General features: G+C 35.1%; 3 protein-coding genes across 4 annotated transcripts in view; 2 read left to right on the top strand and 1 right to left on the bottom strand.

Annotated features, from left to right (window-relative positions):
- pot (zona pellucida domain protein papillote) overlaps positions 1-13,290 on the bottom strand; it is an 88,458-nt gene that overhangs the window by 14,663 nt on the left and 60,505 nt on the right. The window lies entirely within an intron of this gene.
- LOC111517190 (uncharacterized) lies at positions 2,371-3,837 on the top strand. Its single transcript, XM_023173262.2, has one exon. The coding sequence runs from the start codon at positions 2,444-2,446 to the stop codon at positions 3,575-3,577; it is 1,134 nt and encodes a 377-aa protein (XP_023029030.2). The 5' UTR covers positions 2,371-2,443; the 3' UTR covers positions 3,578-3,837.
- On the top strand, positions 10,760-12,937 carry LOC111517218 (uncharacterized). The gene has a single exon (XM_023173301.2). The coding sequence runs from the start codon at positions 10,817-10,819 to the stop codon at positions 11,972-11,974; it is 1,158 nt and encodes a 385-aa protein (XP_023029069.2). The 5' UTR covers positions 10,760-10,816; the 3' UTR covers positions 11,975-12,937.

Here is a 13,290-nt window from a genome sequence, read left to right on the forward strand (position 1 = left end):
GAGAAGAAAATGAGATTAGATAACTTAGGAAATGCTTGCTATATGAATAGCATTTTACAAGTGTTGAAAAAAACGAAGAATTTCAAGAACGAGTTTTAACGATGAACGAGAACGAAAATGTTTCCTACTTATCCACCAAACTCAAATACCTGTTCATGCAGCTGGAGTTTCGTAAAAATGTATCATGTATCAGAATCAATACTCCTGACTGCTCTGGATTAAATAACTCGTCTTGTGTTTGTAAATTTTCTGCTGAAAAAATCCTCACTTGTTTACTTTGTAGTAAATGTTCAAGAGGTAGCAAAAACGTATGTGAATTTCTAGAACTAGCGTTTCTTAATATGACTAATAACCAGTCCGGGCAAAGCTTATTGTTAAATCATCTGAAAACGGTACTTTTAACAGGTGATGATCGACTGTATTGCCAAATATGCGCCAAACTAACTTACTGTTGAAAGAAAAAAAGTATAGTTGAGGCAGCAGTCAATCTAATAATAACACTGATGATCTTCAAACATGAGTCAACCTCTGACAGAAGCACCAAACTCTTACGAAGGTTCGAAATAGATGACTACTTCAATCTAGCAGACCACTACTATAGTCTCCATGCAGTAATTGTTCACTATGGTTCTGGCGTTGAATCTGGTCATTATTAACGCCTTGGTCAAAGACGAAACGGACTGGTTTAAGTTTGATGATTTTCGTGTCACTAAGTGTTCTGGCGATGTATTGAATTTATATTAGAGTTTCTGGAGATACCCTACATTTTGTTTTATGGAAGAGAGGACATTGGCAGATCAAGATCTTCAGATGATGTGGTGCTGCAGGTTTTTCTGCAGCTGAACAAGCAAATGCGCCACTGGAATCAATGAAGTCGCCTCGGAGCGCCAATCAATTTTTGTTGTTGTTTCATACTTTCATAAACGTTGAAATATAGAAATTTTCATATTTGTGTTTTTTTCAAAAAAAAAGATCGTATTGCTTCACTTTCAAAGGATGACAAGAAATTAGTCTGACTTCAGTGTGGTATATTTCGAACCATTCTTCATTAAGGTTGGTTTTGAGTAGGATCATTTTGTCATCACATATTAAAGTATCTAAAATAGAGTTTTATATTAATATACCTACCAGTTGCTTCTATACGAATATATTGAAATTATTCCTGTCTGATTCCAGTGAATTGTTTCAATTATAAACCAGTTGCTGTAAATGGTATGAAGGTTTACAACATAAAGTAACAGTAGTTATCCTTGGATATGATTTATAAAGACTTGCGACATTTTTTACCCGATGTGGGTTTTGTGTGCCGAGTTAAGGTTTCAATAAAAACGATACAAGGAATTTGCATTACAACAAAGCACAGTTATCAACTCTCAGTTAATGTTACTTTTGAATTCGAGATTGAAAGGTGATACAATAGTGTGTGAAGTAGGTTAACACGAAGAAAAAAATCGATATCGTGGCTCGACGTTTCTTTGATTGTTCAACGCGACAACTTTCACTTTGATAGAATATTTTAAGTGCCTCAAGGATTTACTCATCATGATACGGTTCATATGTAGAGTGTGTTAGGAAATTTGTGCCTTGTGAAAAGTGGTTGCAATTCAATTATAAATCTACCAGTAAAAAAATTAAATAAATCCGGAAACGAATCAAATCATTCAATGTTGACAGCAAATATCCAACCAACTGTAAATGAAAGAAGATGAGAGATAGAAAAAGAGAATGAAAAGGAAACTCAGTATATTAGAAAAGGAGAAATCCACAAAAACACTAGAGGAAACATAAGATATCAAGCAAATCACAAGATATTTCTCGCAGAAGAAAGTTCAGAAGAATTCAAGAAAACTTACGATGGAACAAAAATATTAGGAACTCAGTAGAACAAAGAGGGAAAGTTCAAAATATAGAATCGAATTCCCGAATGAACAAAGGAGCAAGGGAGGTATATAGAAAACAATAGAAGTTAAAAAAACGGATCCAATATAGGTGCAGCCTAAAGCGGAGCCATGAGCAACATTTGCATGGAATCATCTTCAAACACCAAATTATTTTGATCGTTCTGTCGATTCCAATAAATATTTCATCAATTTTTTCAAATTTTTTGTGTTGTTTTGAAAATAAAATCCTATACCTCTTAAAAATCATCCGATAGTTGCTGAACTAATAAAGCAGTTGGATGAAAGATGCATAAGATGATCAAGCAACATATTGCATGATTTTTCTTTTTACAAAAACATTGTTTTGTTTTAATATGCGGCATTAAGTAGAACTGGTCCAGAGTCATAATATAGAGAAGATGTTTGCGATGAATCATTGAAGAAATACACCGTTGAAAAAACCCCCGATGCTTCGTCTATTCTATATTAGTCGATAACCTTTGCGATTGAGGTTGAGACGATAGTCCATCAGTTGTTTCGTTCGCGGTCAGCACTTGGTGCAAATGATGTTTCGCGTTCTGGTTTTCTTGTTTACGGTTTTAGTGAAATATGTGTATACCGGGTGTGTCACAGCAAACTTCAATGCCGAATGTAAGTCAGTTACGCAGTTGTCAGAGAGATATATCAACGAATCTCTGGAAAACTTCCAAAACATCAAGGAATTGTATGTAAGAAACGAAGATTCAGAGCTGATCGTTTTCGAATCTGCGTTTGTGCATACAAAGCAGTTGCAAACTATCATGATACGAAATAGCCGCATTCAGAGGATATACGAAAATACGTTCAAAGATTTACCATTGAAATTTCTCTACATTAACTACGATGGCATTGAGCAAATTAAAGCAGGAGCTTTCCAGAATTTGCCATCGCTGCAAAAAGTGGTGGCTAGCCACAACAAATTGAAAACTGTTCCAAGAGGAGTATTCAAGAATTTACCAGCTTTAACAACTCTAACACTGTCCCAGAACGATATATCGTCCGTAGATGAGTCTGCTCTGGAAAATCTTCCTCGGTTGAGTAAGTTACACCTGGATAATAATAAAATCGCGTCTATTTCTATGCACCGAATGCTGAGCAATCCTGAACAACTGGAAATTCTCTGGCTCCACAACAACAGTTTGACCCTCTTAACTAATTTCATGCTACAAAAGCTGACCAAGCTGAAGCTACTGAATTTGGGATTCAACGACATTACCGCCATAGAAACCAGTGCTTTCGAACAAACTCCACAATTGGAGACATTAGTTTTGACCAACAATAAACTGAAAGAAGTGGACGGCAATATATTTCCTAGAAGTGGTATGGGCCACCTGGATAAACTGTACTTGGATAACAACGAACTGATGTTTCTACCTTCGAGCTTCTTCTTCAGATTGAATGTTTTGAAATGGGTTACCCTCGTTGGAAATCCTTGGGAGTGTGCATGTCTCGACAATATCTATAGAATTCTCTTGGAGAACGAGATTACAGAAAAGTGTCAATACACGTTTGTGGCAGGCCGAAGACCGATTTGCGTAAGCAGGGATGCTACGAAAAGAGTTTGCAGCTACAAATACGACAGCGAATTGAGTACGATGTATATTAATCATAAACGAAAGTATCCTATCAATGTTAGACCACTGACTTGCATTTTGTGATCAAGAGTTTGAGAAAATATTGCAAGGTTGCTACCAGAATTTTTTTGTCACTGCAACTCTCGCGAGCAACATAAAGAGAGTGACTCTGAGTTAAGTGGGAACTGATAAGTAGTTAGACTATTTCTAAATTTTCGTATTCATGATATTGACAGTGACACCAGTTAAATTTTCATATTGCCTTTAATACCTATTTATTATTTACTGATGTTTGGAAATAATTCAATATGCTGTTGAGAAATTAAAATTTATACGTTCTGAAATTGAATCAATTACTTCTTTGGTCAGTCGGTAGCCAAGCGGTTCGGTGTGGGTGCTTTGTTCACTCACTCGAATTGACTGCCGTGCTGGTCGGTGGTTCAAGCCCTAGTCTGAACGATCGATCTTCACTTGCTACCGACAACCCGTGTTAGGAATCACACGTTAAAAGGTAAGACCTCGTTAATCCTTGGCTCGCACAAGTTTCGACTTCTGAGGGTTGTCGTTCGTAGGGGTGCGACAGCTGGTTAACGGAAAAACAGATTTTAAACAGATTTTTTTAAACAGATTTGACCGAATTGAAATATAACTTGAAGAATTATATATTGACCAACTGACATATCACAAAATAATAATTGAATTATATGTATGGTAATAATAATAATAATAATAATAGTTCATTAGTTCTTTAGATTATGTCTAGCATAATATATAGAACAAGTCAGTATAGTACAGAATCAGTATAAGATAAATCAACATTAAAAACATTTCACACAAATTGAAGTCAATATAATTAATATAGTTATTGATGTAACTAAGTGCATGAAAGCATGTAAAATGACTCAATATAATGGTATTGGTGGTTGATTATTTGTAATTGGTTCTTATTAGGTACTATTTTTTACATGATACAGAACCTATCAGGTGTCAGGAACAGTTTGTCTACGCGAGTTCTTGATTATACAAATAAGAGACTTAACATACAGATTGCATGTTACAGATCATACATAAAAACATCTAAAAGCAATAAAAACAAGTGGTTTGATAAAATATAAAAAATGAAAATATGCATGCATACATAAAATATAAAATCAGTTAAAACCTATGTCTCCCAAATACTAACTAATAGAGTAGTACGCTTTTTTTAATAAGATATTTTTGACTAATATTTTCAATTTAATTAAAGGAAGATCTTTGTTTTTTGAAGACGGTGATTCGGCACTTCCAGGATTGCTGCATTTCTTGTGCGATATCTACTGTTTCCGAGCGCTCTGAATGAGGCAAGCTCTGTTTTGGCATATATCAGTATATGCACGACATACAAAGAATGGAAAGTTAGGATTTTCAGCTGTACAAATATATTTTTACAGCTTACTCTTCTGGCCACTCCAACGATATTTTCAACTGGTCTTCTCTGGAGTTTGAGTACCCTATCGGCCTCCTGTAAAACTCCCCATACCATATTTCCATATGTCATTACTGACTGAAAGTGTGCAAAATATATCATCAATACATATTTTTCGACGGTCTTCTTGAGTTGATACAGGAGATAACACTTTGGAGCTAGTTTTTTGCACACTTCATTTATATGGGTAGTCCATGTACAACGTTCATTCACATGCAGCAAAATGAACTTTGTAGAAGGTGCTTGAGTGATAGATCTGCCGTTAGATTTAAGCAACAAGCTGTGGTCGAGTTTATTATTTGAGTGACTAAATCTTATGAACGTTGTCTTCTCCATGTTCAAAATTAATCCATTTGAAAAGAACCTTTCTTAAGATATTTTGATTTCTTCATTGGCCTTCAAGACTGTTTGCTCTACATTACTCCCTGTAGCTATGAGGGAGGTGTCGTCTGCATACATTATACAACTTTTATTAGAAATGTCGTTCACGTATATCAGATATAACAGAGGACCTTAAACAGAACCCTGGGGAACCCCTATTGTCTTCGTATGATTTTCACCGTGAAAGGTTTTACAAAAACCCTTGAGAAAGCTATTGTATAGTGAAACGCGTGTTAAGGTCTTTGTAAAACTCTTTTTAGTGAAAATCATACAATGAACTGTATTAACTTTTAATTTATAAATTGATGAAAAAAGTTGAACATGTATAGGATTTTTTTTGGTTTGACAAATGTCATACCTTCAATTTGTATGTTCAATTCATTTTTTTTCCACTTATTTTTACTGTCCTGAAAAAGCTTTCCGTTAGCAGAAGCGAAAGCTTGAAAAAGTAGAACATAGATGTGTCTACCTATACTTGATTTCCAAGTTCTAAGTAAATCGTTTTGAAAACTATACGAGTTTAACCAAAGTTTCGGCAAAATCAACTGAAGACTATTTTTTCCAATAAATGTTCAACATGATTCTTGAGATTAAGATAAGTTTTTATTAATAGAGCGATTGAAATGAATCACACAACCGCACAAACAGATAAACATTATAAAAATTATTGTTTTGAATGCTGCTGCGTTGATGAAAACTGCTTCACAACCCTAGAATATAATGTCAATATCTTTAACTACTATAAAATGACGAAATTTTTAATTATTGCCGTTCAAAGAAATGCACTGTATATGAAGAAAAATTGAAATGGGTCTTATATCAGAATGGAACGCTCCATTCAATATTAGGAAGTCGTCACGTCATAGACAGAACCACTGCTTTTTTAGGATATTCTTTGAATTCTTTGAATTTTCGGTGATTTTGGTATTGTCTGTATTGGATAGGTATTAGTATCTGTATTGCATCGTATCAAACCTGACAAGAGGCAGTAACATGGATCTCCAAGTGAAACTGATTCAATTCAGGACACTCCTACTTTTCATTATACTGTATACTTTCATCGCTTGGGTTTAGTGCGCAGAAACTTACAAACTCCAGATCCAAAGGTTCATGAACGTTTGTATAGACGGGATGGCCGTAAACCGATCCAATATATCTACCGGGACCCGGAACTAAGACTCAGGTCCCGGTACCAAGCAGTAGATTGAAAACAGCTCTGTGTACTTCAACCCTATGGGAAATCTTTCCTCTGGCACTCTATTCCCGGTGGGGGGCCATGATGGTGGTGATAATATAGCACAAATCTTGTCTAAGCAAATACAGAAGTGAACATCATTTCTGTGTCTGTAGAGTAGAGAGGGTGAGTGTAAGCCCACGCACTTAGGCCACATGTGACCCATTGTACATCCTCCCGAGGAGTTGTCCTCCTAGGTCATCGTCCATCCTGTCCTTTCCAGGAAGGAGATTGGAGACATCTCCTTCATATCGGCAGGTGTAGGCCAAGACTCGCCGAATACACACTCTCTTATTAACGATAACTCCGGGCACTCGCACATGACATGCCTGACAGTCTCATCTTCCTGTTCACACATCCTGTGTTCACTAGCCTCATATTATGTAGGTGTTTCCTTAGTTGACAGTGACCAGTTAGAAATCCTACTGTTAGGCGTAGATTTTTCCTGGTCATTGCCAAATATTTCTTCGGCGCCAGCTTCCCAGGGTCACCCAAGGTGATCCTGGCAAAATTACATCCTTTGGTTTCGTCCCATCTCTCTTTAAGGATTGAGCATGGGTGTAACACTTGACTAGTTCCGCAATTGTCGAAGTCATCAGGCTGTAGGTGCCACTGGGTCCTAAAATTCTTAGTCCAGCCGCTTCCTTGGCTAAAAAGTCGGCAATGCGATTACCTTTACTTCTGTCGTGCCCTTTAACCCACCTCAGGATAATGTTATTCTCTACCGAGGCTTTGGCTAAATATTGGTGACACTCTAGTACTAGCCCTGAGGTTATACGTTGTCTGTTCAAGGCTAATAGGGCTTGTCTGCTGACAGTGCAGATTGTTATGTTTTTGCCAGAAATTCCTTTCTTGGTTAATTCTTTTGGGGCGATTGAGATACGAGCCAGTTCTGTTTGGACCACGCTGGTATTTCTTCCCATTCCCCACTTAATCCTTAGGCTTAGTGAACATCATTTATGCCACGAAAATATAATTAACGATCAAAATTTATGAATGAAAGAAATTTAGTACCAATAAAAAAAATATTTCCGATTATTCAAATTCCAGCTTTGAGACTGAATCTGCAGAAAGCGTTGGGCACAAAATCATTCTTTATTTGAACAATTTCTACACTATGAACTTTACTCATAATGTGTTTCATTACAAAGAAGTTTATTCAGTTGAACTGAACTTTGGAATTTTGGTTATCAACAAATCATCATCTGCATTTGAAGCTGCTTTCTAAAAACAGAGGATCGGAAAACTACACCGGCCAACGATGAAAAAACACCTTATTATTCTGTTTTTCAGGGTGCTAAATCCAAATATGACACGTATAATAATAATAATAATAATAAAGGTCTTTATTATTTTCAAATAATATACATATAGATTTTAATATTGTATGCAAAAAATAAAAACATTTCTGAAAATGAAGGGCGAAGTTCATTTCCTGCAGACAAACGATAGTTTTACTACGTAAATGTTCTTCCACTTAACCCTAATACAGTGCGTCGAAGAATTCATATGCGTTTGTACATGTAATTGACAAATAGATAATGAGATAAATGAGTGATAAGTGACAAAAATCGTTATGTTTGTTGGTTTGGCAGCGGGGCAGAGGGGTATCTAGACTTGTGTTTTGAATAAATTATTTTTATATTCTGATCTGAAGCAAGTAATACTGAGGTTCTTCAAACTTTCAGGAACGGAATTATATAAATTATAAATTTGGTAGGTGAAAGATCGTCTGAACATTTCAGTTTAGGAGGGGATAATAATCCTTCAAATCGTAGTTTTAAATTATGTATGTCTGTCCTGAAAGATATTTTGTTGTACAAATATGAAGGAATTTTAGATAAAATAATTTTGTAATATAAAGTGACCGCATGATGAACTCTTCTATTTTCCATATTCAACCATCCAATCTCACCTATCATTTTTTCACATTTTTCACAGCTCTTATATACTACAAATAAAATTGTAAAATACCTCATGCTGGATGTAAAAGGGTTGGCAGCACTGCCAACATTTACTGTCCAGAAAAAGGGGTATTATATTGTTTTGTTCACAGCTGATGTTTTGTTTACTGTCAATCTAACCTCACTATCTGGCTTCCAGTACATGTGCTCATTAAAATCTTTAATCGCGGTTGTAAGAACTTTGCTGACAGTTTTTGTTATATTTGTGGTGAGTTACAGACATTACAGACTTTGTGAAAAAGGTTTATGTCTCATATTTTGGAATTAAACTTGGTGATTAGGATAAATTTTGTGCCCCGCATAAGGTATGTTATGTTTGTGTTGAAGATCTTAGAAAATGGTCAAAAAAGGAGAAAAAAAGCCTTTAAGTACGTTGTTCCTATGATATGGATGGAATCTAGAAACCACACTGATGATTGCTACTTTTGTAGTATTGATATTACTGGCCATAACTCGAAAAACAAGAAAGTAATAAGCTACCCTAACCTAATTTCCGCCATCCGACCAGTAGGACACGATGTAGATTTGCCGGTCTCAGAACCTCCTGAAATGTTTTCTGATGTACTGTCAGATATAGATGAGCAAGATGATGAAGAGTTTCAATGTGCTACAGCAAATATAGAGCTTAAACTGTTTACTCAGATTGAGCTTAACGACTTAGTTAGGGATCTTGGGTTAACAAAAGTAAAAGCTGAATTGCTTGGTTCTAGACTAAGAGAAAAGAACTTGTTGGTAGTTGGAACTAACATATAGGTGTATAGGAAGAGAGAGAAGCAGTTTTCGAAATGTTTTGAACAAGAAGGTGTTTTAGTGTACTGCTCAGACATTCCAGGTCTGATCAAAGAGTTGAATACCAAAAAGAAGACTGGAGGCTGTTTATTGATTCTTCCAAAACTAGTTTGAAAGCTGTTTTATTTCACAATAGTAACACTTATGCATACATACCTGTTGGCCATTCTGTACATATGAAAGAGACCTATGAAAACCTAGAAATAGTGTTGAATAAAATTGGTTATTCGGCTCATGGTTGGATGATATGTGTTGACTTGAAAGTAATATGCATGCTTCTTGGTCAGCAAGGCGGCTTTACCAAATTTCCATGTTTTTTGTGTGAATGGGACAGTAGAGCAAGGGATCAACATTGGTGCAGAAAAAACTGGCCTGTGAGGGAGTCTTTAAAACCCAGCGAGAAGAACACTCTCCGCAAAAACCTTCTAGATACTAGAAACATTTCATTGCTACCTCTACATATGAAGTTAGGCCTCATGAAACAGAGGCTAAACTTAAAAAAAGGGATTTTTGTAGGACCCGACATTCGAAAAATGATGTTCGGCGTAAAAACTTTGAAACCACAATGACCATACATGAGAAAGAAGCATGGGTATCATTCAAGCAAGTTGTTACAAAATTCTTAGGAAATGCAAAAGACCCAGAATATCATATCATTGTAGCTAACATGTTAAAGAATTTTAAGAAACTAGGATGTTTAATGAGCGTGAAAGTCCACTTCTTGAACAGTTATCTTGATTACTTCCCGGAAAATTTGGGAGATGTTGGTGAGGAGCAGGATGAGCGTTTTCACCAAGATATTAAATTGATGGAAAAACGTTACCAGGGCCGCTGGAACATCAACATGATGGGAGACTGCTGTTGGTCACTTCAACAAGCGACTCATTGTAGGAAAAGCTACACAAGAAACTTCAAAGAGAAAGGAAGTATAAACCAATTTCATCTGACTAGCGAAACCTACATTACAATACTGTATCATTATTTCAAGTAACCTACTGTAAATAAAAACCATGCTAATGATTCAACATAGTGTTTCGTTAATTTTACCATATACCGTACAGATTATATGAAAAAGTCAATTTCTCAAAAACTATGGGTGATACAAAAGAACTAAGACCAGATTTGGATTCAGCACACAAAAATCTATAAAAATCAGCTATTAAAGTAAACAAAGTTTTCAAAAACATTTTTTTTGTTGACCTGTGCTATTTTTAGTATCCTGTTCTCTCCAAAATAATTTACACTTTATTGTGAGGTTACATCGATTTCTATTACATCACATTGATGTAATGAACTTGTTTTCTGACATTTGTGCAATGCGCATATTTTTCAAAATATTTGAATGCTTTAGGTTGAAAGAATCACCCGGTATGCTAAACAAATGAACAGTCGGGAAAAACCGCTGGTGACTGGTCAATTCTGAAAGATTAGCTGTTCTGTGAAGGTTATGGCGTAGTATCCTTTACTCACTCTTGGTGGAAGTGTTCGAAATGTTGTCCTGCGGTCAGTATATCCAATGTATTGCTTTAGTATTGAGCCTGTTAGTTAACTTCGCTCACACGGGTTGTATCACAAAGGCTCTAAAAGCGGAATGTACTTCAGTAACGCAGTTGTCTGCAGAGTATTTCGATAGATATCTTGACAATTATCGAAATATACGCGAATTATATATAGCGCATAATAACTTGGAGTTACTCATTTACATCTCAGCGTTCAAAAATACCCCAAACTTAGAACGACTCGTAATGTATAGCAGCCGCATCCGAAAAGTATTTAACGGCACCTTCGATGGATTACCGCTAAAAACTATCCTCATGAACAACAATAGTATAGAAGAAGTTTATCCTGGAGCATTCCACAATTTGTATCTACTCGAAAATTTGTCTCTGGCTTATAACAAGTTGAAAACCATTCAAAGAGGCATATTCAAGGATCTCCCAAAATTGGATTTTCTCCGATTCTCGGAGAATGAAATATCCTCTATTGACGATTCAGCTCTGGAAAATCTACCATTATTGAGGAATTTACAACTGAATGATAATGAGCTGCAAAATATTTCAATTCACAAAGTTGTAAGTCATCCACAGTACTTGAAATACCTTTTTCTAGATAGCAACTACTTGTCTAGCATAACCAAATACATGTTGCGAAAACTGACCAGTTTGGAAGATCTGGATTGCTCGTACAATAGGATTTCAATAATTGAAGCTGGTGCTTTTGAACAAACTCCAAAATTGATAAATTTGAACCTACATCACAACATCTTGAAAGAAGTAGATGGGACGATTTTTCCAAAAAGGGGTTTGGTCAACCTAAAGTGGCTGGAATTGGACAATAATGAACTGATGTCTTTATCGTCGAATTTCTTGTCCAAATTTCCTTCGTTGGAAAGTATTTCCCTGTATGAAAATCCATGGAAGTGCGCTTGTTTGAGTGCTATAAGAAGAGTGTTATTCGATAATGAAATCAAAGAAAAGTGTGAAGAGGTGTATTCAAATGGAGAAAGAGCTGTGTGTGTTACAAATGTTTCAATAAATGAATGCAGTTATGAATACGATGATGGATTGAAGAAAATTTTTATGGATTATAAGACTAACAATAAGATATACATAAGTCGTGTCGATTGTAGTTTCAGAAAATCTATTTAAAACAGCTGATGATTAGTCGATTGTTTCATTAAATTTTGTTTTCTGATACCGCATTCACCAGACGATCAGAAATTCTTGGGAATGACGCTTTATAAATATCATGAAGTTACTAACAATATTCACAATAGCATCGATGTGTGATGTTTCCATATTTTTCAATATGAAAAAAATAAAAAGTTCTATCATCAAACCTACCCAGGTTTATGTGGGATGGATCTTTATAATTATATTTCTCTATGATATCAAAATGAAAGAAATTTGACTTGACGGAATTGTACGAAATCTGTTTTTATCCATCGAAAAAAAACGAAATTTGTGAAGAAATTGAACATTTCTCCAGGTTTATTCGTTTCGTATATCTCATTCCAAATATCGACTTTTACATTTCCAAATTACTGTTTGTTTCATTGAACAGTCTGCAGCATCAAACATCAGATTTCGAATCCCCATGGAAAAATTATCAAGAAGGACTTGATCAAATCCAGCTTGAGGAAGTAATTGTATAGCGGAATATGTGTCGCGGTTTTGTAAACCTTTTATAGTGGAAAGAAAAATGAATCTAATTAGTAAGTTTCGATATGGATTTTGATCAAGTCTCTGACAATTCCATTCAATATTTTCCAATCAGAAACTATGAAACTACTATATATGTTCTTCATATAGTTATGTTGTTTTTGTATAGTCTGATTGTGAGTGTGTTTTACCACATGAATTTCTATAATGCTGTTGATATGTTCTGTAACCAACAGGGTTTTGGTATCAAATGATCACTTCTGGTTTCAGTTACCTTTGATTGATAAAGTCTAGGTCTACCAGCTAAAAAATACATAAATTGTAATGGTGAACTTTGAAAACTTGTAGAAATGGCAAACTATTTAGTTCACTTCGATAGATAACTGTGTAAGTCAAAAGTAGTGTTCACAAAGAAAAATGTACTATTCATAATTATAATTTCTAAAATGATATATTCTTTACTTTCCTTCTCATCTGGGTTTCTATATGATGAAAGCTAAGTTCGCCTTCTGTTTAATTTTGTTCTAATGTTTGTACCTACTTTGAATAATCCATTAGATAACAGTATTACGGATGTATATAACAATTATTTTGTTTTCGATGTGTTGTTGCATACACTATTCCTTTTTATTGTACGTTTATTTTTCGTTTATGAAAAGGAAGACACTAAAAAACACAAACTTTGCAAACGTTAAGTTCCATTACAATCATTTTTATCTTGGGAATTATCTGTACTAATTGAAATTTGAGAAATACAGTTTATTTTGAGGATGATTTTAATTCAATAAAAACGGTTTTTAATA

The sequence above is a fragment of the Leptinotarsa decemlineata genome, unplaced genomic scaffold, assembly GCF_025532065.1.
Source record: "Leptinotarsa decemlineata unplaced genomic scaffold, Ldec_3_MD MMD2_P_RNA_scaffold_5, whole genome shotgun sequence".
Taxonomy (NCBI): Eukaryota; Metazoa; Arthropoda; class Insecta; order Coleoptera; family Chrysomelidae; genus Leptinotarsa; species Leptinotarsa decemlineata.